The sequence below is a fragment of the Vanessa cardui genome, chromosome 29, assembly GCF_905220365.1.
Source record: "Vanessa cardui chromosome 29, ilVanCard2.1, whole genome shotgun sequence".
NCBI lineage: Eukaryota > Metazoa > Arthropoda > Insecta > Lepidoptera > Nymphalidae > Vanessa > Vanessa cardui.
Window position 1 is genome coordinate 128724 of NC_061151.1, and position 26059 is coordinate 154782.

Below are 26059 nucleotides of genomic sequence, written 5' to 3' on the forward strand. Positions count from 1 at the left end.
CACGTAACCGTCGAAACCCTTAGTTTAAAAATAAATCCAAATCATATCTTCACAAACGAGGCGGTCGTCCTACATATACTCGTCGACTTTGTACAAAAAATTTCTACAAACATTTTGACAGTTCGCTTAAAACCCAGATTCCGAAGAAACTTTGAAAAAAAAAACATCTCTAATCCAGAGTATGCCTTGTGCAACGTTAAAAAAAAACTTTGGCAAGATCTAAGTCTAGTTTTATCAAAAAAAAAAAAGAAAACATTTACATCCAATTGTGACGAAGGAAATCAAGACTTACGCTAAACTTTCATTTACTTATAATTGCCACGTAAATTCGATAAAATATCACTTTCCTAACAGTTTACACTTGATTATAGAGCTCCATCGAAATCGACACAGCAATCTCGGACTCCGACCGCGGGAGCTGTGTCGACGACGACGCACAAAAATGCGATTTCGAAATGGTAACTATACTGTACTATACTGTATAAATAATTTTAAAATTATATAAAATAAAATATAAAACAAACCCTATAAAATAAAAACAATCAGATTTTTGAAATATTAATAAATATATATGTGTGTGTGTATAAAAATAAAATCTTGTTAATAAAGTGGCAACAATCTTCACACGAAATGCTCGATCGCATAAAAAAATATATTCGAATTCGATAAAGCATTCACACTGTTTCGACACGAGCGCCGAATGCGCACAATTTAATAGCACATTTAAAAGTATCCACTATATATATATAAATAAATTAAAAATAATTATAATTTTTGTACTAAAATATTACAATATAAATGTACTTATTATTACTGAAAAGTGTGATAGTTACAAGCTGCCATAATATTACATGTGTAATGGCATTAAATACATAACTAATTTAAAACAAAAAAAAAAAAATTTTCAAATGCGCCATTAAATTTAAAAAAAAAATCTGTCAATGTCAAAATTGCCGCCAAAATCAACGTAAAACCGTAAAAATCGTTTGCTTCAAATGTCATATAATACATTTATATACGATATAAAATAAAATTTATTTACAATTTATACATAATATATATGTATATAAAAATTAAAAATAAACTTTAAAAAAAGAAAACACCGAGAGATTATCGTCGCTTACAAAATAATAATTTTACTCGATTATATTATTTATTTTCATCATCAACTTTGGAATGTCTCTCATCACTGTAGAATTCTGCTTAAATCCTGAAAAACGAAAACAAATTACACTTTAATACACAACAACAACAACAACAGCCTGTAAATTCCCACTGCTGGGCTAAAGGCCTCCTCTCCCTTGGAGGTTTCAAACAACCTTCTCCCATTGAGGAGAGGGTTTGGAACATATCCCACCATGCTGTTCAAATGCAGGTTGGTTGTGTCATGTTTTCCTTCACCGCTGAGCACGAGATGAATTATAAAGACAAATTAAGCACATATATATATATATATATATATATATATATATATATAGTGGTGCTTGCCTGGGTTTGAACCCGCAATCATCAGTTAAGATGCACGCGTTCTAACCACTGGGCCATCTCAGCTCTAGTTTATTTATAGTACATAACTAGTAATACATAAATATATTTGCTGTAGATAGATATCCAATAAATTGTACTTTTAATTGCATTGACATTAAAAATAACAAACAAAATACTTTCGGAAAGAAATCCAAACTCCCGTAGTAGTATCTATGACGCTATATTACATACATTCCAACAATATATTGTGCATAAAACAGCGTTTCCCAAATTGTTGTTGAGGTGACTTCACTTAAAATAGTTTTTAAATGATGATTCAAAAGTGCTTGTAAAAGGCTACTCGAATAAAGAATATTTTGATTTCATATGTTGCCTGTGGAATTAAGTCCATAAAAATGAAAAAAGTTATAACCCTTCTATGATCATAAACTCACTACCGACTATAGACTGCTTTTCTTAGGATTAGAATGCTCCACAATTCAGCATGACACTTTTTAAAATTGTATTAATGATGCATCCATAGTGTCTGAGACTGTAGACTGGAGTCTGCGCTTTTACCCATTGGATAAGTATGTACCTTATTGTTATGTTATTCATGAGGTAATTGATTACTTAATACAAAATTACTTCAGGTTAATGGGTACAAACATTTTTGTTTGTAATGAAAATATTGCCAATTTAGGAACTAGGGTCAACTTCATTTGGGAACCACAGGACTAGAACACAGTTTGTCTTAGACTTAATAATAAGATACAATTATAACATATCTTCTTATGGTAAAACGGTAAATAAAACGAATACTCACATCATTCCTCACCTCGTATCGATGCAGAAGCTGAGATGAGTTATAGTGCGGACTCTCACTGTAGAAGAACGGCCGTTTCATTGTGTTCTGCCCTGAAAGTTACATACAAATATTAAATCAATTACTACTATAGCGAGTTACAATCTCATGTGAAAGTTTCATTGGGAAACGTTAGTATGTTTGTTTAAAAAACATAATAAACAACAAATCTGATTCAATATAATGGTATGTTGATGATACCAGAGTATCTAGCTAAGATTATCAGGCAGGATATATTTTATATATTTAGGACTTTGTATCTCAAATGTCCAAGAAGAGTAACATCTTCGCCAATGTGTCGCCGATCCTTGTCAGTAGACTACACATTTCAAGCTAGTGATTTACATTTAATAATCTGTAAAATGACAATTAAAAATAGTCCACTTGAATAAGGTATCATTGCTGACTCAATTCCCTGCAGACTCTCGATAGAATCTCCACTTCGAACCGATGGCAATCCGCTCATAAAAGTCTGTCATAACAATTTGCTTTCTGTCGTAAAATAGTAACTACTGTAACATTACAGTAGCGACGATTGCGCCTGTGTGAGTGTGTGTGTGTGTGTGTGTGTGTGTGGGGGGGGGGGGAGTGCACTCACAGAGCTGCGTGTGCGCGGCGAGCGCGTTCTGCTTGGCGATGAGTAGCTCGGGGCCCGGCCGCGCGCCCTCCGCCCCCGCCGCCCCCGCCGGGAAGTAAGGGCTGCTCGCAGCCTGCAGCGCGCCCTCGCAGCCTGCGGATATAGGGCTCTTGTAGGACAGTCATCATGACAACAACAACAACAACAACAGCCTGTAAATTCCCACTGCTGAGCTAAAGGCCTCCTCTCCCTTCGAGGAGAAGGTTTGGAACATATTCAACCACGCTGTTCCAATGCGGGTTGGTGGAATACACATGTGGCAGAATTTTTATGAAATTTGTCACATGCAGGTTTCCTCGCGATGTTTTCCTTCACCGCTGAGCACGAGATGAATTATAAAGACAAATTAAGCACACAAATCAGCGGTGCTTGCCTGGGTTTGAACCCGCGATCATCGGTTAAGATGCACGTGTTCTAACCACTGGGCCATCTCGACTCTTATGACATTCACGTATATTCTGATGAGAACCATCGTGAACATTTTCGACGATGCGTCCGCCTGATTGGGTTTTGTTTATCGGCCGTTTGTTTGCCAGGGTATATATGCGAAGTTGACCACTCACTATTACTAGACACATACAGTCGACTACATACCTAAAGTTTTTAAAAGGTACCTCTATATTTTGTGTATTAAAAGTATTATTTGTAGTTACACTAGCTCCCCGCCTTCGATTCGCACGGGTGCAATGCTGATTCTAAATATACTACAAAATGTCTTTATATGAAACATTCACAGCTTTTCTGTCATAAGACGATGCATCGCGTTATCGTACGACACAACTCAGATGTAGCGTCGGCAAAATTCGTAAAACCGATCACATCCGAATTAAATACGCCATCCCAAATTATCAAGATTTATTTCTTATGTGAATATGAAACAAAATAACAAACGCAATAACTTGTAATATCATATAACCTGATATAATCGTCAATTTGACGCGTCGATTTACATGCACTTGCTTTCTCGGGTCGAACAGACGCGAGAATCTATAGCGACGAATAGCGTCGAATAGCGCGATATCATTAATCGGTTTTATTGAAATTGCCAATACTAAATCTAAGTTGTGTCGTACTATACTTCCCTGCATTTTAAATCGGTAATATCGTCAAAAACATCCATTTAAATGGATTGGATAAGGATGGATGATGTATTACTTAAAATCATGTCATGGATAGAGGTACCTAGTTGTTGGCACTCACCGCTGGGAGTTTCCGGTTCCTGCTTCACTTGTTGCTGTATCTGTTCCAGAATCCTCTGTTGATCGATGACTCGCCTTTGACTGTCGTACATAGCGTTTTGGTCTGGAAACGTAAGAATATTTATAAGGTAAACGTGTCAATTGAAGACGGTTTGGATTCTTCGAACATTGGAAAAAGTCTTAAAGTTTCCTTATATTTAGGATATTATGAATAGCGCATCTCATGATATATGATTAGGATATTGGTACTGTAGGAAATATGGAAGTGTCTTTAACAAATTGTGAGCCAGCACACTCACACGCAAGCACACCCAAGCACGTACGCACACTCATGCATGCACGCACACTCAAACAAGTACGCGCACTCATGCACGCACGCACACTAAAGCACGTACGCACACTCATGCATGCACAGACACTCAAGCACGTACGCACACTCATGCACGCACGCACACTAAAGCACGTACGCACACTCATGCATGCACAGACACTCAAGCACGTACGCACACTCATGCACGCACGCACACTAAAGCACGTACGCACACTCATGCACGCACGCATACTAATGCACGCACGCACGCACACGCACTCACGCTCACATAGATACACAGCTACATAGATAAAGGTCGGCCATACCGATTTGATCCTTATTCTGTTCATAGATGAACTTCTCCTCGTCGTTGCCGAAGTCGATCTCCTGCTTTATATGGTTCTCGTTGAAGAAGTTCTGGTTCTCGTTGATCCTGTGCTGCTCCTGCAGTATCTGCAGGTTGTGCTGCTGGTTCCGCAGGATCTCGACGCTGTCCGGGTACGGGCTCTGGTAGACGAAGTCCGGTCGGCTCTGGTACTCCTTGTCGATGTAGCCGCTGTATACGTCCTGGATCTTCGGGTAACCGTTCTCGAGCACAGACTTCTGGTAGTCGATTTTTTCGTAGCTGTTGTGGGACTTCCTCTCGAGGGCGTACTTCTCGGCCTCCTTGTTGTACTCCTCGTTCGTCTGCGGGATGTAGTCGTCGGCCAGCTTAGAGAAGTCCTTGGGCATGTCGTATTTGTTCAGCTCCGGGTCGTACGACTCCTTGAACTGGCCGTAGTCCATCTCCTGGTTCATGGACTTCTCCGACTCGCTGTAGTTCTGCGGGTTGTCGTCCTCCTCAGAGAGTACGGGGTCTGTTTGCATGATCGCATCCTGTTTCTTGGGTTTCATTTGTCCCGGCGCCGGGCTCTGCGGTATGCTCTGCGGCTGTGTCATGTTATTCGCTATCGAGTTTAGCGCTTGCAGACGATATACTAGCTGGAATTTAAAACAATACATTATTATTAATCATTTGCCAATAGTTTTTTTAACTTATTTTGAAACTTTTGTCCTACACTCGTATAGCACGACACAACTTCGATGTAGCATCGGCACATTCAAACCGATTCACACAACCAATAGAAATAGCTCCCTATCGGGCGATTCGACGCTGTTCGTTGCTATAGATTCTCGCCTCAGTTCAACCCGAGAGAGCAAGTGTGTAAATAAACGTGTCAAATTGACGTAATACGACGTACGAATATATTAGGTCATATGATATTACAAGTTTTTGTAAAGATCATATTCACATAAGAAATAAATATCGATAATTTGGGATAGCGTACTTAATTCGGATGTGATCGGTTTTAAGAATTTTGCCGATGCTACATCTAAGTGGTGTCGTACTATACGTCAGTCCCATTGTACTCTTTTCCTTTGGTTTTGACATAATTTATTATTAATAGCTATTAAGTAGAACTCCAGGAGCATCCTAGCAGATTCTGGCGAAACATCTGCTGGAATACTCTGAACAAATCCAAGATTTAAGACATACATTTAAACTATATAAGAGTAACTTTCTCTGACATTTGAAAATAGTTGTAGAAATATATAACCCTTTCTCTTGTTAAGCGAAATAGTGTTGTATAATATATTAGTACAAGCATAAACAGAACAATGTAAATTGTCGTAGTCGTCTAAATAGTTCACCAGTTGGAGCCACTGTCTATATCGCGATATTGACATTATATTCGGTCGTATTATATTAACTCTCTCTTGTGTGAACTGTTATGCTGTGCTGACTGGATTACAAATAAATCTCAGTGTACCAATTTAATCTTTAGTTATTTGCCAATCCCATAATTATACATAAAGGTGTAACAATCAAGAACTTGCATTGTACAATATAGCAGATACTAGCAAATCACATGGAGTACTAAGGATTGGGGTTACGTAACGTTTAAAAAGGGGAAGGGGGGTATAGAAAAACATTACGATGCGTTACAAAGGAAGGAGGGGGCGTCAAAAACCTTTAAAATTGCGATCGCCCCCTTGGTTATTTTGCTCGTATCATTGCAAATTCATTTCCATTCTTCTTATAAAGAAACCCATACATATCCCTTCAACACCAAGCTCTTCAACGGGATAACAAGTGACGATCAAAAGATACATATACACAAAGCTTGCACGAAGCCCTACCAAGTATAATTATGCTACAAATACTAAATTCATCAGAACACAAGACAAATAAAAGCTTCCTGTATAAACATGTCCAACAACAACAAGAGCCTGTAAATTTCCACTGCTGGGCTAAAGGCCTCCTCTACCTTTGAGGAGAAGGTTTTGGAACATATTCCACCACGCTGTTCCATTGCGGGTTGGTGGAATACACATGTAGCAGAATTTCGATGAAATTTGTCACATGTAGGTTTCCTCACGTTTTCCTTCACCGCTGAGCGCAAGATGAATTATAAAGACAAATTAAGCATATGAATTAGCGGTGCTTGCCTGGGTTTGAACCCGCAATCATCGGTTAAGATGCACGCGTTCGAACCACTGGGCCATTTCGACTCATATAAACATGTCCAAATTCACACAAAGGCATATCAACTTTTACTCACATCGGAGTATTTAAGACGAGATATATAAATCTCGCATCGCGATAGCTCTGAAGGTCGATCGTTATTTATAAATAACATTTAAACGAGGTTTGCACTTTAATTACTGCCACCGCGCTTTTTGTCTCTCGAGTCCGAAGGTAACTGACCATTTAAAGGCCCCAGCGTGGGGATCGCCAGATTCATTTATTAATCAATTACTACATTTTTATGGTTTTATGTGAATATAGTGACAACATTAGTATGGCTGCCACTGCCCCCTTTTCTTGAAGCGCTATTATATATTAAAAGATATTTCGATAGGATATTTGACAAGCTTATAAAGATCAAAATCAAAAGAACATATACATAACAACATAGGCTATTAAATGAAACAGATAGTAACGTGGTGGTATTTCAAGGCTAATGACCATCACAGTAGCATGCGTAAAGCGATCCCGTGGCGCCCTCTGAAAAAAACAGAGAGGGTACCACTGATTTTTAGCGGGTATTCCGGTGTGTCGGGGCGCATTTGGCGTCCTAGGCAACGGCGAATCTCATATACCGCCGCCCCCCCCCTTTCACGTGAAGGAAATGCCTAATACATTATCCAACGTGCAAATTAAAAACCACCACCAATGGCAGGAACTTACGTTATTGTCTTGTTGTTCCGGCGGCAGGCCGTCGCCGGGCAGCGACAGTGTCGTCTGACTAACGTTTGACCATTTCTCTACTTTATCACTGAAACAACAAAAGTTATATACATTCATTATATATAATTAACATATTTGTTTTATAGTTGGACCGAGTTGTGCATAAATGTTAGTATAAGAGTTATAAAAAACAGTCCACTAACAACAACAACAACAGCCTGTAAATTTCGCAATGCTGGGCTAAGGCCTCCCTTTGAAGAGGTTTGGAATATATTCCACCACACTATTTTAATGCGTTTTGGTGAAATACGCGTGTGGCAGAATTTCTTTAAAATTAGACACATGCAGGTTTCCTCACGATGTTTTCCTTCGCCGCCGAGCACGAGATGAATTTCAAACACAAATTAAGTAAATGAGTCAGTGGTGCTTGCCTGGGTTTGAACCCGCAATCATCGGTTAAGATGCACAAGTTCTAACCACTTGACCACCAAAGCTAAAAAAAACAGTAAAATAAACAGTCCATTGGTTCAAAAACAAGGAAGCTGAGCTTATTCCCCAGATACATACTGCGATCCAAAAACATTAAATAACGCATCAAATAAAATAATTTATATATTTTTATTATTTAACGTATGTTCGCAATATTTGATGGCAATAAATACTGTAAGTAACTCAATATAGTAATGAGCTTTCTGTACAAGTGGGTATCTGGACCAAAGGGTCGAAATTAGCAAATTCAAGAGACAAGTAATGTCCTCTCCCAATGTAATAATTCATTACAAAAGCGTACCCGATACTGTGGTCTTCCTTCTTGCTCTCCTTGTATTTGACGGTGCGGCTCTTCCTGATGACCATCACTGTGCCGTCGGGGTTCAGCTTGGGCAGGTTCTGCGACGGAACCGCGTCCTTCGACAGGGTTTTCCACTGACCTGGAATCAATACATCACGATTAATGAGTCGCGAAGCACGAATAAGGACTGCATACAAGAGAGATTGATATTTAGCGATATTTTTGTTAGTCAAAGACAAAATTAAAAATCTTCATTCAATATAGAATGATCACACTTGCTTATTGATGGTCAAAAATCTACCAAAGGTACGGAATTTGTCAACTCGGATCTGAGAAGAACCGGCCAAAGAAATTAAGCGAAATATTTTTCATGTTTCATGTACATGTATTAAAATTATCTTGATTGAGTCAATTAGTCATATGTGACATGAAACATCAAACACCGGATGGGTGAGAATGACTGGTATGCCGGCATGACGCTCTCTTGCCCCCTTCGCAGTCTACTTTCTTGCGTGTGCTTAGCTCGTTTACGTATACGCGTATTTATTTGATATTAGTAGTCGTACGCGGCTTCGCTACGAAACGTAGCCTATGTCCGTCCTTGCAGTTCAAGTTTTCTTCATAGTCAATTTCATCAAATTCGGTGTTTTGGTCGTGAAAGTGCGACAGACAGATATACAGACAGAGTCACCTATAATATTAATATAGTTATATAATACAGATATATATTTTGAGTACACGCGAAATATTTTATTCGACCGCTCAAAAACGAACATAATGTTTCAAGGGTTCATGTATGTTTGTATGTATGTATTACATTCCAAAGTATAGCGTAACATTAAATAAGTAAATATTGGACAAAAACACATACATTACTCTGATCCCAAAGTAACAGCACTTGTGTTATGGAAAATCAGAAGTAACGAAGTTACCACAAACACCCAGACCCAGACAACATAGAAAACTAATGAACTTTTCTGCATCGTCTCGGTATAGAATGGAAACGGAGATTTTGGAATGGCGTACCCTAAAAACCGGTGTACACACCACTCGACTACGGAGGTCGTCAAATATTAAAATGACCTCTTCCTAAGAGGTATCGTTAAAATCCTTACATCATCCCCAGAGACACTAACTATAAATTCATTAATTAATTACAGTATTTTTCCAAACGAGTAAAGCAAAATAAACAACATTGGACATAGAAATGGCACGATCTCATTGGCTGAGAGCTTATTTTCTATGATATTCCATATTGCTTCGCTAAAACATGGCGGTTTTAATATCGACAAAGTTTTTATCGAAACATTCGATTTGCAAAGTAAAATTAACTTATATGTATATGTCCCAGCCGAGATGGTCCAGTGGTTAGAACACGTGCATCTTAACCGATGATTTCGAGTTCAAACTCAGGCAAGCACCACTATATATATGCGCTTAATTTGTGTTTATAATTCATCTCGTACTCGGCGGTGAAGGAAAACTGCATGAATCTAATTTAATTGAAATTCTGCCAAATGTGCATTCCACCAACCCGCATTAGATTAGCGTGGTCAAATATGTTCCAAGCCCTCTTATTAATGGGAGAGGAGGCCATTAGCCCAGCAGTGGGAAATTTACAGGCTGTTATTTTACTTACTTTATATATATATGTAATTGAGCTAAATTCCTCTTATACATACATACTAATCAAGAACTGTTTGTTGTGCATAGCATAGAAGATTTATTAGCAAATGGATCGACTTAACTCCTTCGATCTAAATAGGATATACCTATATTATTTCTGTCTGTGATAAAACTGGCTCACTCGCCCACTGGAACGGAACACAAAAATACACTACTGTTTGGCAATTGTGTTTGTTTATTTATATAAATAATTTCAGTGACATCGCAACATCCTTTACAGATAATTAAATATAAATAGCTTTGTAAACAAAACAGGACTCACGATATTATTCGCTTCGACTAACCCAACTATTTTTATTGGTGTTATAATGAGGCGAAAATGAGTTCAAATAAGCCACCTGATGATAAGGTTGTCAACATCGCCAATGCGCCACCAACCTCTACACACTTTGTACTGTCGGGGTAAGAAAAGGTGCGTCACCTTAAAATCTATTTTCGTGTACTCAGCATATCACACTGACAGACATATTTTGACAATTCAGTAGAAGATGTCGTATCTAATTTGAATTTGTAATTACTAATTACGCCATTAAAAGATTTCATGTTGATGTAAAATTCGTCCAATTTTACAGTCCAAAGATGTATGTCAGTTTAATTTTATATGGAGTTGTCAGTTTAGTGCTTCAGTTTTAAAAAGTTACTAAGAGTTAAAAGCTTGATAAAGGAATTAATTTGAAAACTGACGAAGGTTTTCTTATTCTAACTGTACATTTACATTGGCTCAGTCACCCCTCAAATTGGACCAAAACAATACTAAGGATAGCTGAGTATACGACGAGTAGGATACCAACCCAGCTCTGCTACCAAGAGGACGTAAGTACATATTAGCGAAGATAAATAAACAAGTTCAACCTTGAACTGACATGACATCACTGGCCGAAATCTAATTATAATCTGTCGTAATCTTAGTGGCTTCATGAAAAAGTTTCATACCGAATAAATTTGTTTTTTTTTTTACGTATACTAGAAATACCCCAAAATTAAATAAGAAATTACTAATACTCCTAAGCTTATCCCTTCTGTTAGAAGTGAGTGCGTCAATGGCCCAAAGGGCAGGATCGATCCTACGACTTTTGCATCGCTAGGCAACCCTTGAACCATTGCGCTATTGGCACCAAAACCTGTATAATATAAAATATGTAGATCATTATGAGTAACATCTCGGAGTCTGGAAATTGAGTGTTGAAGTTCGGATGCTTCGAATTTAACCTAAAACGCGAGAAATCTTCGATCGTATCGCGTGTACTGTCCGACCGTGACTGAGCGAGGGGACATGGAGAGACAAATTCTGCGACATGTGAATCCAGTAACCAGCATTGGAACAGCGTGGTGGAATATGTCTCAAAATATCTCCTCAAAGGGAGAGGAGGCCTTAGTCCAGCAGTGGGATATTTACAGGCTATGACTGTACTGTACTGTATGACAGTCGAGATGGCCCAGCAGGTTAGAACGCGTGCATCTTAACCGATGATTGCGGGTTCAAATCCAGGCAAGCACCTGATTCATGTGCTTAATTTGTCTTTATAATTCATCTCGTGCTCAGCGGTATAGGAAAACATCATGAGGAAACCTGCATGTGACAAATTTCATACAAATTCTGCCACACGTGTATTCCATCAAACCGCATTGGAACAGCGTGAAGGAATATGTTCCAAACCTTCTCCTCAAAGGGAGAGGAGGCCTTTAACTCAGCAGTGGGAATTTACAGGCTGTTGTAGTATGACTGTAATGTACAGTCTCTCTCTTGAGTTTGGCCGCCCTACGAAGCCCTCAACCATCATAGCAATAAGAGAGTTAAGTAGAAACGTGAACGACGTTGTGCGTAAAAAAAACATTATGTAAACCTTGAAGAGGAGAAACGAGGCAGAGATTAATGGATTGGCGATACACAAACAATGGATTCGTAACAGTAAAATCAAACAGGTTTTCCAGAGGCTCTGCATTTCAGTTATATAGCAATCAAAGTGAATAGAACTCGTCGATGTTAATATATCATGGGTTCAAATCCGGGCGCGACCACCGATATTATCATTGTACTTGTCTCGTGCTCGGCAGCGAATGAAAGCAACTTGTCTGATGAAGTACTATCGTCTGTCACATTAACAACAACAACAGCCTGTAAATTCCCAATGCTGGGCTAAAGGCCTCCTCTCCCTTTGAGGAGAAGGTGTGAAACATATTCCACCACGCTGTTCCAATGCAACTCGCATGGAACCGCATGCAACCCGGTGGAATGCACATGTGGCAGAATTTCTATTAAATTTGTCACATGCAGGTTTCCTCACGATGTTTTCCTTCACCGCTGAGCACGAGATGAATTATAAAGACAAATTAAGCACATGAAACAGCGGTGCCTGCCTGGGTTTTGAACCCGCAATCATCGGTTAAGATGCGCGCGTTCTAACCACTGGGCCATCTCGACTCCATTAAGGGACATACACACTGAAGCTGCGAGGAGACGAGTTAGAACTCTTTTATTTTCGACAACTCCAGCGTTACATCATACGTGTTGTGTACATACAGCTTTAGTACCGTAATGTTAAACAAAAAGAATCAGAACTAACAAATGGGACATTACAATTAGCGTCGTTTTCTTATGTTATAGGGGGCAAACGAGCACGAGGCTCACCTGATCGAAAGTGACTACCAACGTCATTTTTCGCACAACAAATGCACCAACGACCTTGGGAACTGCATCTAACAATAGTTCACTGACCTTTCAGTATGCTTGGCGGTACACTATGATGACTGGACGATATGCCAGACAGACTAAACAAAAAACAATTAAACACGAGCTAATTCGGCTACGCTTGACCGATTCGTACTCATTAATTGACATCCACGTCCATCCACTGAGCTATAACGACTCACATTTATACGAATACAATTCGGTAATTATCAATTCCCATGAACAATGCTTGCGGTTTTATAATTCATTGTTAATATATATTTTTTAACATGTGCAATTATTTATATTTTTAAATAATATGTCTGCAACTGTATGTGGTTTTATTAATCATTATACATAGTATAAAACAAAGCCGCTTAACGCTGTCTATCCCTATGTACACTTAAATCTTTAATATTACGAAACGGATTTTGATGCGGTTTTTTTTTAACAGATAGAGTGATTTCAGAGGAAGGTTTTTGTATATAATACATGGACAGTAAAGTAAAGAAACACTGATGATTTCAGAAGTTTCTAATGTGATGTCGTAAATAAATACATCTGTAGTATATGTATTTAGAATCAGCATTGCACCCGTGCGAAGCCAGGGCGCATCGCTAGTTATTTATATTTAAAAAATTTGTCTGCAACCATATGACTTCTAATTGGTAATGAACAACTGTAAGTAAGTAAGTAACAACCTGTACTGTACATTTCCGACTGCTGAGATAAGGCCTCCTGTACCATTAAGGAAAGGTTTTGGAACATATTCCACCACGCTGTTCCAATGCGGGTTGGTGGAATGCACATGTGGCAGAATTTCGATGAAATTAGACACATGCAGGTTTATTCACGATGTTTACCTTCACTGCCGAGCACGAGTTGAATTATAAACACAAATTAAGCACATATATATAGTGGTGCTTGCCTGGGTTTGAACCCAGAATCATCGGTTAAGATGCACGCGTTCTAACCACTGGGCCATCTCAGCTTTATTATGTACAGCTGACGTGCAGTTTTGTTTAACAATATTCTTTCAAATTGATATTGATATTTTAAATGTTCTATAAAGAAAAGAAAGTATAACACTTGAAAATTTGAAATTTGTCGGGTAGGTTCCTTATAGGGTCATCTAAGACATCTGCTTAGAACGGATTCTACGGTACTTCACTCTTATGGGGGTAAATCGGGGTATGGAAGTTTGTATAAAAGTCTTATATTTTTGAAGTAGGAGAATAGAAATTAAAAAATACAGACGAATTGATAACCTCCTCCTTTTTGAAGTCGGTTGAAAAAAATATGCTCTACAGATTGTGTATGAGGTATCAATAATATATATAAAGAAATCTCTCGGAGGCCTTTTGGGACCAAAACAGAGGGTGGTAGTTTGTATAAAATCCAATAGTATTGAAATTAAAATAATAATGACAAAAGGATTTTAAATGGTATTGAATTATAAGGCCGAGTCTTACATAACAATATTATGTATAAAGATCTGTTTGTTTGTTATAGATAAGATCTGAATCTGTCCAACTGATTATCCAGCAATAACATTTTATAACATTACAATAACAGTAAGACTATTATACTTACAAGCTGAAATAGCTATACAAAAATCAGTATACCTAATGTACTATATATTTGTTACGACCTATCCAAAAAAGTATTACAAAAAAAAACTAAACTTCAAAAATGGAATCATTGGAAAGGAGGCTGACCAAAAATTGCTACAGAATAAAAAACGTAAACAGAAAAGTTGACATTAGTATCAAAGTATTAAACCTATTATGTTGACTAGGAACCTCTTTGTTAATGTTTTATGATCTTTATTCATAGATTAAATTCGAAATAAGACCATTATATTGTGATTCGTGACTTATATTTGGTTTGATCTACTGTATCACTGTTAGGAACTTCTTAGCAATGCGCTACAACTAAGATTTTTATTCACCATGATTTTTGTTGGGCTGAAATGGCCCAGTGGTTAGAACGCGTGCATCTTAACCGATGAGTTCGGGTTCAAACCCAGGCAAGCACCACTATATATATGTGCTTAATTTGTGTTTATAATTCATCTGGTACTCGGCGGTGAAGGAAAACATCGTGAGGAAAACTGCATGTGTCTAATTTCATTGAAATTCAACCACATGTGCATTCCACCAACCTGCATTGGAACAGCGTGGTGGAATATACCCCAAACCCTCTCCTCAGTGGGAGAGCAGGCCTTAGCCCAGCAGTGGGTAATTTACAGGCTGTAACTTTACTAACTTTAACTTTATGATTTTAATACTGGATTTATAATATAAATTTAAAGATACTTGACTTTAGCAACTATATAAGTCTCTAAGTAATAAAACCTAGTTCTACATCATATAGTATACTAATATAACTAGTTGACTGCACATCTTGGGTATGACTTTTGAATAAAGATTTTTAACTTTGACTTTAACAAATATGAAGAGTCTACCCGTGACCACGAACACTGCAAAGTGCTCGAAACGTCAGGATGTTTAAAAAAAAAAATAATTAATATACGCGATTCATCCGTTATAATTAGTTTTATTTAAATATGAAGAGTTATTTGAAAATTTACATCTCTGGCACTACGAGTCGAGTTTGAAAATATGTTTCGTTTGATAGTCCAACATATAAGAAAGATTTTTAGGCTATTCAAAATCATGCTACACACTGGAAATGTGAAAGTATAACATATACAAATATAAAACCATAGAGAACTATAAAAACAATATAAATATAAATTTTAATTTTTTCTATAAAATTAAATATAAATTAATACATGAATGGTTTTGAATTACAATTCATATCCTCATATTATTATTATTTGAATTGCAAAAAAACCCAGAAAAAAATTATACTGAGTCATAGACAGCACTCTTTGCTTATATTGTATATTTGTTATTGTTATTTTCAATTAATACCTTTACATTTTACAAAAAATGCTATAGTGTTTATAGTTTGGATACAAATATAATAACAAACAAACTTTTCATACTTTAAGAAAATTCAACATAAAAATGCAACTAGTTTCTGAGTCGAGAGGATCCAAATGCTCGAAAGTGTGACTCTATGGAAGTTTGCGGGTTCAATCCTGAGTGATTACTCAATAGTAGTCTACCCTTGTGTAAACACAAGCTCGATTTGTGATTATAATTCATCATCTAGTGAGGAATCATTGCCAGGAAACCGACATGAATATACGTTTTTCCTACATCTAATGGCACCATTAACCGAAATTATTTCATAATAACTTCTCTTTATATTTGGGTACTCCCCTTAAAGATTATATGGTTATTAACATAAGTCTTTAAATCATATATATTATTATATATGATCTTATTGAATCCATTTCACATAATGACTTAATCAATTACATTGAATGTTTTCATAATGGTAATACTTTCCTGTAGAACCATTTATAACACACATACATGGAAAGCATACATCTTTTTTGTTTTGTTTACATATGAATACATATAATGTATATTTGTATACTACTAAATATCAAATCAATGCTATAAATTAATTCATCGAAAGTTATTTATTTAATTATCAAGGGAAAATAAATTTGAAAATTAAAGTAAAAACACGTACATAAAGGATAAAAATATAAAAATGATGATGCTAAAAGTTTAACATCTTTTTAGCAAAAAACAAGGTTGTTTTAACGAAAATTCTTATTGGAATATAAAAAATAGGACTTATGAATGTCAAACGTTCGAGATAAAGGGCATTCGCGATGTTTTTATACGATTACATGCAGATTCCGGTCTCGAAATGTTTCCGGCGCGCGAGCGTTTTCCCTGACGCAAGGAATCGAAACATCACGCTGGACGGCCAGTCACTACTATGACTCATGCGAGAGAGAAAACTTGTGATAGACTTTACACTATGCTAGCCTGACATGGAAAAACCCTTATACCTTTATTCTTACCCATTGTTGTGACGTTGTAGTCAGCTTGGGTGAAATGTAGACTGCATACTTTTGAGTATTTCGTGTACGGTTTGCCGCGTTTCAGTATTAAATTCCACTTGTCTGCCATTATCACATCACGAGGAAAACGGTGGAACTTCACGTTCTTCGTCTTGCCGGCGAGCGAGGTGCATTGTGGCACGGTACAATAATAACCCATCTTAATTCCCGATAGACCAACCTTTGTTATGAACTTTCGGCGGTCGATCTTTTCTTGTGCGAACTTATCATTAAAAATGCCGAAAGGACGCACCGTCCAACAGAATGTCAAAATGGTTTATTTGTTTCAATCTTTATCACGTTTATTAAAATTGAAATCATCACACCGCAGCCTTGAAATATTTGACATGTATTCACCTTTTTTCCCTTCCCCACTTCCCACTTTTTAAGAAAAATGGCCACTCGTATGTATAGACAATAGAGTAAACAAATTGCACAGAGTATATTGGGATAATATTCAGTGTGTCCATATAGAAGATATTATAAATCTGTAAGCCATTTTGTTTATAAAGAATAGAAAATAACTTACAACAATAATACATGTTTATGTATTAGTTAACCTACGCCTATCATAAGAAACAAACGCAGGAATCAAATAACACCAATAAAAGACACGGAGATAGCGATTTTAATATATTTTTAGAGTATTTAAAAATTTTGTAATGTGAATACAGCAATTTCGTCTGAATTTTACGAAAATTATTTTTGCAAAAATTTTCGTGTGTTGTTTCTTTATATTTAACTCCTCAACATTATTGTAACTCCTCCTACTTTCCATGATATTTAAAAGATTTTTAAAAGCTGGCAACACATATGTTTTTTTTTTGTTTTTATAGCAACTAGCAAAAGCAATCATGTCGCTGGCTTGGTGTTTATACGCAATGTTTTGTTTGTTTTTGTAATTTTTTATCAAATTGAATATAATAATCAAATTTACAGATCATAGATATGTTACACTGTGCAACAAAGTTGGTTATGTATTAACAAAATGCCTTATTATTGTACGGTTCCGCGGTGTACTTCGATGGCCGGCAAAGCTAAAAATGTTTCATTCCACCAATTTCCAAGAGACGAGGATTTAGCAAAGCTTTGGAATAAAATACTCAAACGTGGCAAGCCTTATACAAAATATTCGAAGGTGTGTAGTTTACATTTCACGCCAGAAGATTACACAATTACTAGCGGCCAAAAGAATAAAGGTAAACAGTGTTTTTTTTTCAATGCCCCCGTGTTATTTTTTTTCGCGCGGGAAATTCATTTTGTCAATAATTCTTAATGAATTAAATAATCAATGTAACTTATGAAATATTATTAAGTGATGGTAAATTGATAATCGCGGAACTAATTTTTATGTTGATCTCAAATAGCTTACGAAAATGTATCATTAACACCCAAAATTTTCTCTCTTATAATATTGGAAATAGGTACCACGTAGTAATCGGATATGTAACAGGTAACGTGGTATATAGGCAGGTTGAAATCGAATATTTAGCCTGTAATATGCCTTAAAAATCACGAAAAATAGAATATTATTAAGTATTAAATTAAATAGTTCTTTAGATGTGCTGCGATGTTGATTATCATGTTTTTATTTGTCTTATTTGTTGTTCTACTAGGAGCAAGTACCGAAAAAAAGTTCTAAAATTTAGTTATGAATTAACCTTACTAAATCAACCATATCCAAAACGATACAAACATTCTTTACATCATAAAATAATATAAACAAATGATTTACAAATGTTTCTATTGTTTAATTGAAGAAGAAAAATTGATATTTTTCTTCTTCAATTAAAACTATTACAGAATATTTTAGGAACTTCACCAATAACCAATACCAATGAAAGTAGAAAAATATAAAGTTTATTAATCTTCTTTCCTACTCCTTAAGTAGCTGCAGGCAGCAGTTTCATTCTGGTTTAAGGTGTTAACTGTTAAGCATAGTTAGCAGAGCCGTCTTAAGCTATTCTGAGGCCCTCGGCACTCATGACATTTGGGCCTTTTGGTAGATATTTACTACCACATACAAATAATTTGCCTAAGTATAGTTTCTTTGTTCATTTTATATTTTTATATAAAGACAAACTTTAGCATTACTACGCTACTATGTGTCGGCTTTGGACCATGGTGTTACAACTGTTAATATTTAATTTAACTTAATTCACCTACTGATATAAATGTATTCTCAATACACTTAATGAATATTTCAGGACAGTGGAGAACACTCAGAAAAGATGCGGTACCATCTAGAAACTTGCCCACTGATTCACCCGTTCCATACCGAAGAAGAAACTCCTCCTGGACACCACCACCGACTATGATCGATGCCAGGGTATATGATACATGCATACTTTATTATTTGGCATATATATTAAAGTCTGCAGAATCAATGACCAGGGTACAATACCTGGGTGGGCAGATGTTAGAAGTTCAGCAGTTTTAGTATAACCCAGGGTACCTTTTTTGCTTCTGATATCTCTGCGATCATAACAGAATTCCATCCCATCGGTTCATGAGTTACAGAATAGTCATTTCTTCATGTAGCACACATATCGCAACTGTAAAATGCCCTATGTACGTATGTATGAATAGTATGTACATTTTCATACAAAAAGCCCAGTTGCTAAAAAGCAAGTAAAGCATTGCTTAATTTATGTATATAATTCATATCTTGCTTGGTGGTGAAGAAAAACTATGCATATGTAAATGTGTGAAATTTTGCCTTAGTGTCTTTGAACCTGCATCAGAGCAGCAGCAGAGATGAGGCTGTTTGGGACATTTTCTGATTCTTATTTTAGACTAGATGACACATTATGTTTGATCTGGTTCGTCATCTTACCACCAGTTTTGAATTATCATTACACAAACAAAGAACAGTTTTAAACCTAGTGTGGGTTAAAAAATAAATTCTATTAAGAAGAACTGCAACCAACTCAGTAGTTACTGTTTCTTATTTTCGTAATATGCATGTTCTAATCATATATAATTAAAATTATGCATCCTGCTCAATAAATACTTCAATGTTGTGTAATATTTTAATTTTTGAACAGATTTATGCATTATTTTATATCACATCTATGCATTTATATAATTATTCTATATGTGCGTATGTTACCTAATTAAAACACATGTGTAAAAATTGTTAGTTTATGTGGGTTCATGCATGGCTTGGATTGGATTCGGTAAATGTATCTACAGGATGTTGGTATTGTCGTTGGCATAATGCCTATGGGAGTTAAAATTATCTAAAATAGTCACCTCTATTACCTCCTAACGGGAATACAGCAAGTTACCAATAACCCTGTATTTATAAGTATATATCAAATGTACCTGATGATAAGTGGGTATTCTTACCTTACACGCTGGTGACGTCAAGTTCACCTTACAAATTGGTAAGATGTATGTGATGATTTCCAGATGTATTTACCGCTGGATGGAATTTTTTCACTTTCAATGGGCCACCTGATGGTAAGTGGTCACCACTGTCCATAGATAATAGCGTTGCAAGAAACATTAACATTCCTTACATCGCCAATGCGCCACCAACCTTGGGAACTAAAATGTTACGTCCATTGTGAGCCAATGTAACTACAGGATACACTGGCTCATTCACCCTTCCAACCGGAGCACAACAATACCAAGTACTGTAGTTTGGCGGTAGAATATCTGATGAATGAGTGGTACCTATTTAGACGGGCTTGCACAAAGCCCTACTACCAATATTCTTCCTAACACTAACTTTGAACTGGAACTGCAATATGATTAGTACCAAACGGAACTCATAAAATCACATAAAGGGATGTCCTACCACAATACAAGATGGTATCAATGAGCAAATCTCACGTAGATGCTCCGACTTCCAGATGCAGCAGCAGATGGCGCAGGCTATATACGTGCAAACCATGCTCGCCATGCAGGCGGCCAGCATCTCCGCCCTCGGCACCGGTGAGTCACAGCATCCTTGCAGGTCATCGATTTCATGAACTTCACCAATTCTCAGCTGATGACGGATCTAGATTGTTTTGCAGACAGTCCCTGTACAGTCAGAATAAGAAAACCTTCGTCAGTTTTCAAATTAATATATTTATCAAGTCGTAAACTCTTAGTACCTTTTGAATCTAAACATCGAATCATTGCGACGCAATATGTCATTCTCGATCGGTAAAGCAGATTATCGCTCACACTGAGCACACGAAAATAGATCTTAAGGTGACGAACCTTTTCTTACCCCGACCGTACTTACGGCATGTTAGGTTAGGTTGGCGACGTAAGTCGAGGACTGCCTGTATAATATAATGGTTCTAATAGTATTATATTATAAAGATTACCATGCTCTCCGAGGCATGGAAATGTAAAACTGTAAGACTATACTGCTAAATAAATTTGCGCATACTGCTAACTAAAATGCTGGCTCGCAGCTAAGTCAGCTATGTAAATTGTCATAGTTTTTAGAGATGAAACCACATCGGGAACATTCAAAAGCTATCTCACTTCTGGAGCGATTAGATTTATATGATTATGATTTTTACATACTGTTCAGGAACAATCAGCAGTGTCGCCCTCTGTACGCTTTTCTTTTGAAATAACATATTCGCATATCATTTATTTTGGGGATTTATAAACGCAAGTTTACGTCGCAGTCTTAAAAAGAAATCAACAACAGAAATCAATGAACAACAGACTAGTATCAATCCCCACCCCGTATGATCTAGTATTAAATTTATGTTTGCAGAACAACCGTCACCCACTGAAGAAACAGACGCTCAAATGTCCTCCCCCAACCCTGTGCCCTCACTGGAACGAGATGAGGTCAGTGACGACCCACACATAGAGAACGAAACCGCAGGCCTCGACCCCTACGCCAGCACTAACATAGATATAACGCACACAGACACGTTTAAATGCGAACAATGCTCAAAGTGCTTCAAAGACCCCGACGTTTATCTACTGCATAAAAGAAGTCACACGAAAAATAATTCAGACAACGAAACTGGCAACACCGAAGAAATGTTGAAAGCGAATCCTATTCTAGCGAATCTCCTCAGAACGAACGGCCCGCAGACGTCGATAAGGAGCGAAACGAACGGCGTTTTCGACGTGAAAAACGTAAAGAGCATAGAGAATCAAATAATGTCGGCGCTGACGGCTAACATGGAGAATTATCTGAGAAATCTGTCGACCATTATGACGAATGGCAACACCGACGACGACAACGATCGGAATTCGGAGAACGCGACCGATTCGGATTCGAAGGGAGATTTAATGTCCAACTGTGATAAACAAGACTTGTACGACTCAAATTTAATTATAGACGAAGACTAGGCTAGCGCTGAGAAATTATATCATATTTTTTTTTTAGTACATAAGATATCACGACTGAGTTCTTTCGACTATTTTGTAACCTAGGTTAATAGATGATTATTACCCACCTCTAGTGTTAGAGCTAAGATGTATATTTTTCTAATGTAGTGACGAGTGTGTAGACACGACTACTTCCTATCTTATAAACTTAGACTGATCGGAGCTTAAATCTTATAATCGGTGTAAAATGTAAACAATGCAACAGTTATGTTGATTTCTATTGACCTGACGGTACCACCGCATCTTATAAGCATTACAACTGTAAGAAATATTAACAATAACATTGCCATGGGACCATTCATTTATTACGTAAAACTATTATGGCTAGCTATCGCTATTTCTGGAGTTCATAACCAATCCCAGCAATCGCACGGTATCCAGCGCTGTTTCAAATGATTTTATCGCACTTTTTTTTGATCTTACGTAAAAACCGAAACTCCTTCCCATCCCCTCGTAAGAAAGCGTTAAATATTGTCGACCTTGACAACCCCCCCCTCCCCCCTGAACCGTCTCACGTAATAAATGAATGAGTTGCATGTGCTATGGACTCGGCAGCTAAGATGTTATGTTCCTTGGGTCTGTTAGTACATTGGACTCACTAATTCCTCAAATTGGAACATAACTCAACAGTATTGCTGTTTCTCGTTCAATAAATACAGACTTACATACCCAAACAAACTGTACATAAGTGTTTCTTTAATTGAGGTAATGTAATAATTACCGAAATTGCAAATTGAAATTAAGCTAATGAGCTTATAAGTAATTAAAAAATGATTACAAGGTCACAAAAGTGTAATGTACTAATATATATTGCTTGTAATATGTTTACATATGTGACTTGCTAATAGCTTTATGAAATATTTGCTCATTAATATATCATTATATATAATACAACAAAATTCTTCTTAACTACTTATATTCACTTTAATTATACATCCAAAGTTCCGAACTGGGTTGCCATCATTCAAAACACTATTAATTACGAATCCATAATAAAAACCATAGATTATTTATTACTCGATAAATGACGTCATAAATTCAAGGTCAAAGCTATTGAATTTGCTCAAATGTGTTTAACTTAATTATAGAACTCGAATGATGTACTATTAGGGATTCTAAGTAAGCATTTCTTATGTTACTAACTAGCGACCTTCCCCGGCTTCTCACCGGTGCAATACTGATAGTAAATATACTACAGAATTTGTTTATTTACATTCTAAAACTTCTAAAATTATCAGTGTGTCTTTACTATATTGTCCATGTATTATATACAAAAACCCTTCCTTTCGAGTCACTTTATCTATTAAAAGAAACCGCATCAAAATCCGTTGTGTTATTTCAAAGATCTAAGCATTCATAGTAACAGACAGCGGTAAGCGACTTTGTTTTGTACTGTGTAATAAAATAATAATGATTTTGGTTTTGTATTAACACTCGTCCTTCAAATCTGAACGGCAATACTGATTACATAAGACTGACGTTAAAATATCTAAAGACTGGTACCTACACAACTAGCACAATAATGCATTGTTTACACTTTATACAAATGATGAAATACCCACCATTAAATTAACTCCCTGTATATGGATCTCGGTATTTAGAAATTTATATAAGAACTTAGTGCCTTAGAATGTTTAGTAATCGTACTGATGTTATTATACTAAGGGCTCGCTCGAAATTTGATAATTATTAATTAAGTAATGATGTGACGATTGTATCGAACAGACCAATTATACAATTATCTTTTCACTTGTATGACTTTATTTGGTGAGATGTGAAATAAAACGCCCGACCATCTTGTCTTTTATTTTTAACTTCAAATCTTGAAAGATAAATAAATCTTTGAACTTGGAACTTCAAAATAGGATATTTTTTTTTATTTTTCATACATTTTATATAATTTGCCGATATAAAATTTAAAAAAGCCGCGATGGCCCAACCGTATTAACCGATGATTGCGAGTTCAAACCCAGGCAAACATCAATGAATTCATGTACTTAATTTACGTTTATAATTCATCTAGTGCTCGGTGGTGAAAGAAAACATCGTGAGGAAACCTGCATGTGTCTAATTTCATAGAAATTCTGCCACATGTGTTTTCCACTAACCCGCATTGGAACAGCGTGGTGGAATATGTTCCAAGTCATATCCGCAAAGGGAGAGGAGGCCTTAGCCCAGCAGTGGGTAATTTACAGACTGTTGTTGTTGTATGTAATCTGCTAATAAATCTATTGTATTGTATACTACACAGTTTTTGATTGATATTTATTTGTAATTTCAGTAGTTCGGGATGGTCAAAGTAATAGCGTTGTACAATTATGCTCCAATCTCTATCTTTTGTTACAGTGCCCCGCTATCGTCCAATTGTTATCTAATGACAGCTCATATTTAAAATAAGAAATAGTGTTACGTGCCAGTATTAAATGCTACGCCATATAAAATAATATTAGTTACAGTTTAACAAATTATTGATCAATTAATTACAATAATAATTGTATATAATAAAGAAAATTTAACAGCCCCTGCTATATTCATAATATGCAATAATAATGTGATATAAATTATGATATAGAATCAAATGTCATAACACCGTATTGAATGCTAATGCTACTCTTGTAACATTATTTAAAATACAACACAACTGTTAATAAACGTTGAGTAAATTTAAAATCTGTGTAAGTAAACATGCTAAATTACGTTATTAAACAAGCGTGAAATTAGTATTTGTATATTTATCAGGCACAGTATGAAAATAATGGTGTTTTATTTAAACATTTACTTGGAAAATCACCTTAATCTACAATTAGGATCGGTCGGTTTACAATTATGACCTTGTGCCATGAAGACAAGTGCTTGCTTGTTTAACAAAATAGGTTCTCTGGGGGAATACCCTAGTATACTGTACTAAACATGTAATATAACATATATATGTATTATTTATAATCTGTATGTCATTAGACATGACTAGGTGTTATTAGTTTACATATTCGTTTCGTATGATCTATCTCTAGAATAATTGTACCTTTGGAAATATCGACATTATTACGCAATCTATATTATTATTAGTCCGCTGAACCGAATATAATGAGATTTGGTGTGAAGCAAACTTAAACTACAAAAAAGGACATCTAATAGGCTGTCTTTTGCCTAACACGTAACAACTAACCAGGGTTGCCAATGCCTATTCACCCAATTACAAAAAGTCTAAGCGAAATTCCCCAAAGTCGGGGAAAAAAGTGACCCAATTCCCCCCACAGAAATAAGGGAAAAACATGAATTATTAAAAAAACATTAATTTAAATAAAAACATTTTAACGGTCGATTTAGTTTACAATAAATAAATACCAAACTAATTTATGAAACTTTTTAACGTCAAATATTTTTGAAGATTAAAATATGCCTAGTGTAACTGATTGTGCTAGTTTTAATAAACATATCTTAACCAAATAAAGGGATATGTAGGAAGTCATTACTTCCTAATGGTGACTATGCAAATATATCCTATACACAACAGCAATTTGTTAAAAACAATATTATTTATCTATAATCACAATAATATTGATCGTTTTTATATGGACACGATAAGTTAATGTACAATTGATACACTGTGTATCGAAATAGAAGTGTTAAAAGCTATATATAAAGCAAAATCAATTGCCGGCGTCTGTTCGCTTAGATTTTTTAAAATAGGTAATTATTTTAAGAGGAAAGGAATATTTTATATGTATAATACATATAAACTTTCGGCGTTCTAGTAGAGGAAAGCCTTCATCTTTGATCTCTTCTTAAATGTCTTTGTGATTCAATCTAAATGTTAGGTTATCTATACATATAATAAAATTGGAGTGTCTGTTTG

The 26059-nt window shown here is 36.1% G+C and overlaps 2 protein-coding genes across 5 annotated transcripts; one reads left to right on the plus strand and one right to left on the minus strand.

Annotated features, from left to right (window-relative positions):
• Positions 1 to 773: 773 nt before the first annotated feature.
• On the minus strand, positions 774 to 17259 carry LOC124541898. Of its 4 annotated transcripts, none has more exons than XM_047119818.1 (8): positions 16795 to 17259; positions 8501 to 8639; positions 7711 to 7798; positions 4805 to 5459; positions 4170 to 4271; positions 2931 to 3062; positions 2306 to 2385; positions 774 to 1210 (listed from the first exon to the last, which is right to left on the minus strand). In XM_047119818.1, exons 1-8 carry the CDS (start codon positions 17003 to 17005, stop codon positions 1187 to 1189), a joined length of 1431 nt encoding a protein of 476 aa, XP_046975774.1. In that variant the 5' UTR covers positions 17006 to 17259; the 3' UTR covers positions 774 to 1186. The 4 variants fall into 4 exon arrangements, with proteins under 4 accessions (XP_046975774.1, XP_046975772.1, XP_046975776.1 ...); XM_047119816.1 differs by having other exon boundaries at positions 2294 to 2385; XM_047119820.1 differs by having other exon boundaries at positions 16807 to 17258.
• A 418-nt stretch (positions 17260 to 17677) lies between these two features.
• Positions 17678 to 24005, plus strand: LOC124542005. Its single transcript, XM_047119958.1, has 4 exons — positions 17678 to 18044; positions 19053 to 19174; positions 20706 to 20787; positions 21575 to 24005. The coding sequence occupies exons 1-4, from the start codon at positions 17834 to 17836 to the stop codon at positions 22162 to 22164; spliced, it is 1005 nt and encodes a 334-aa protein (XP_046975914.1). The 5' UTR covers positions 17678 to 17833; the 3' UTR covers positions 22165 to 24005.
• Positions 24006 to 26059: the final 2054 nt, after the last annotated feature.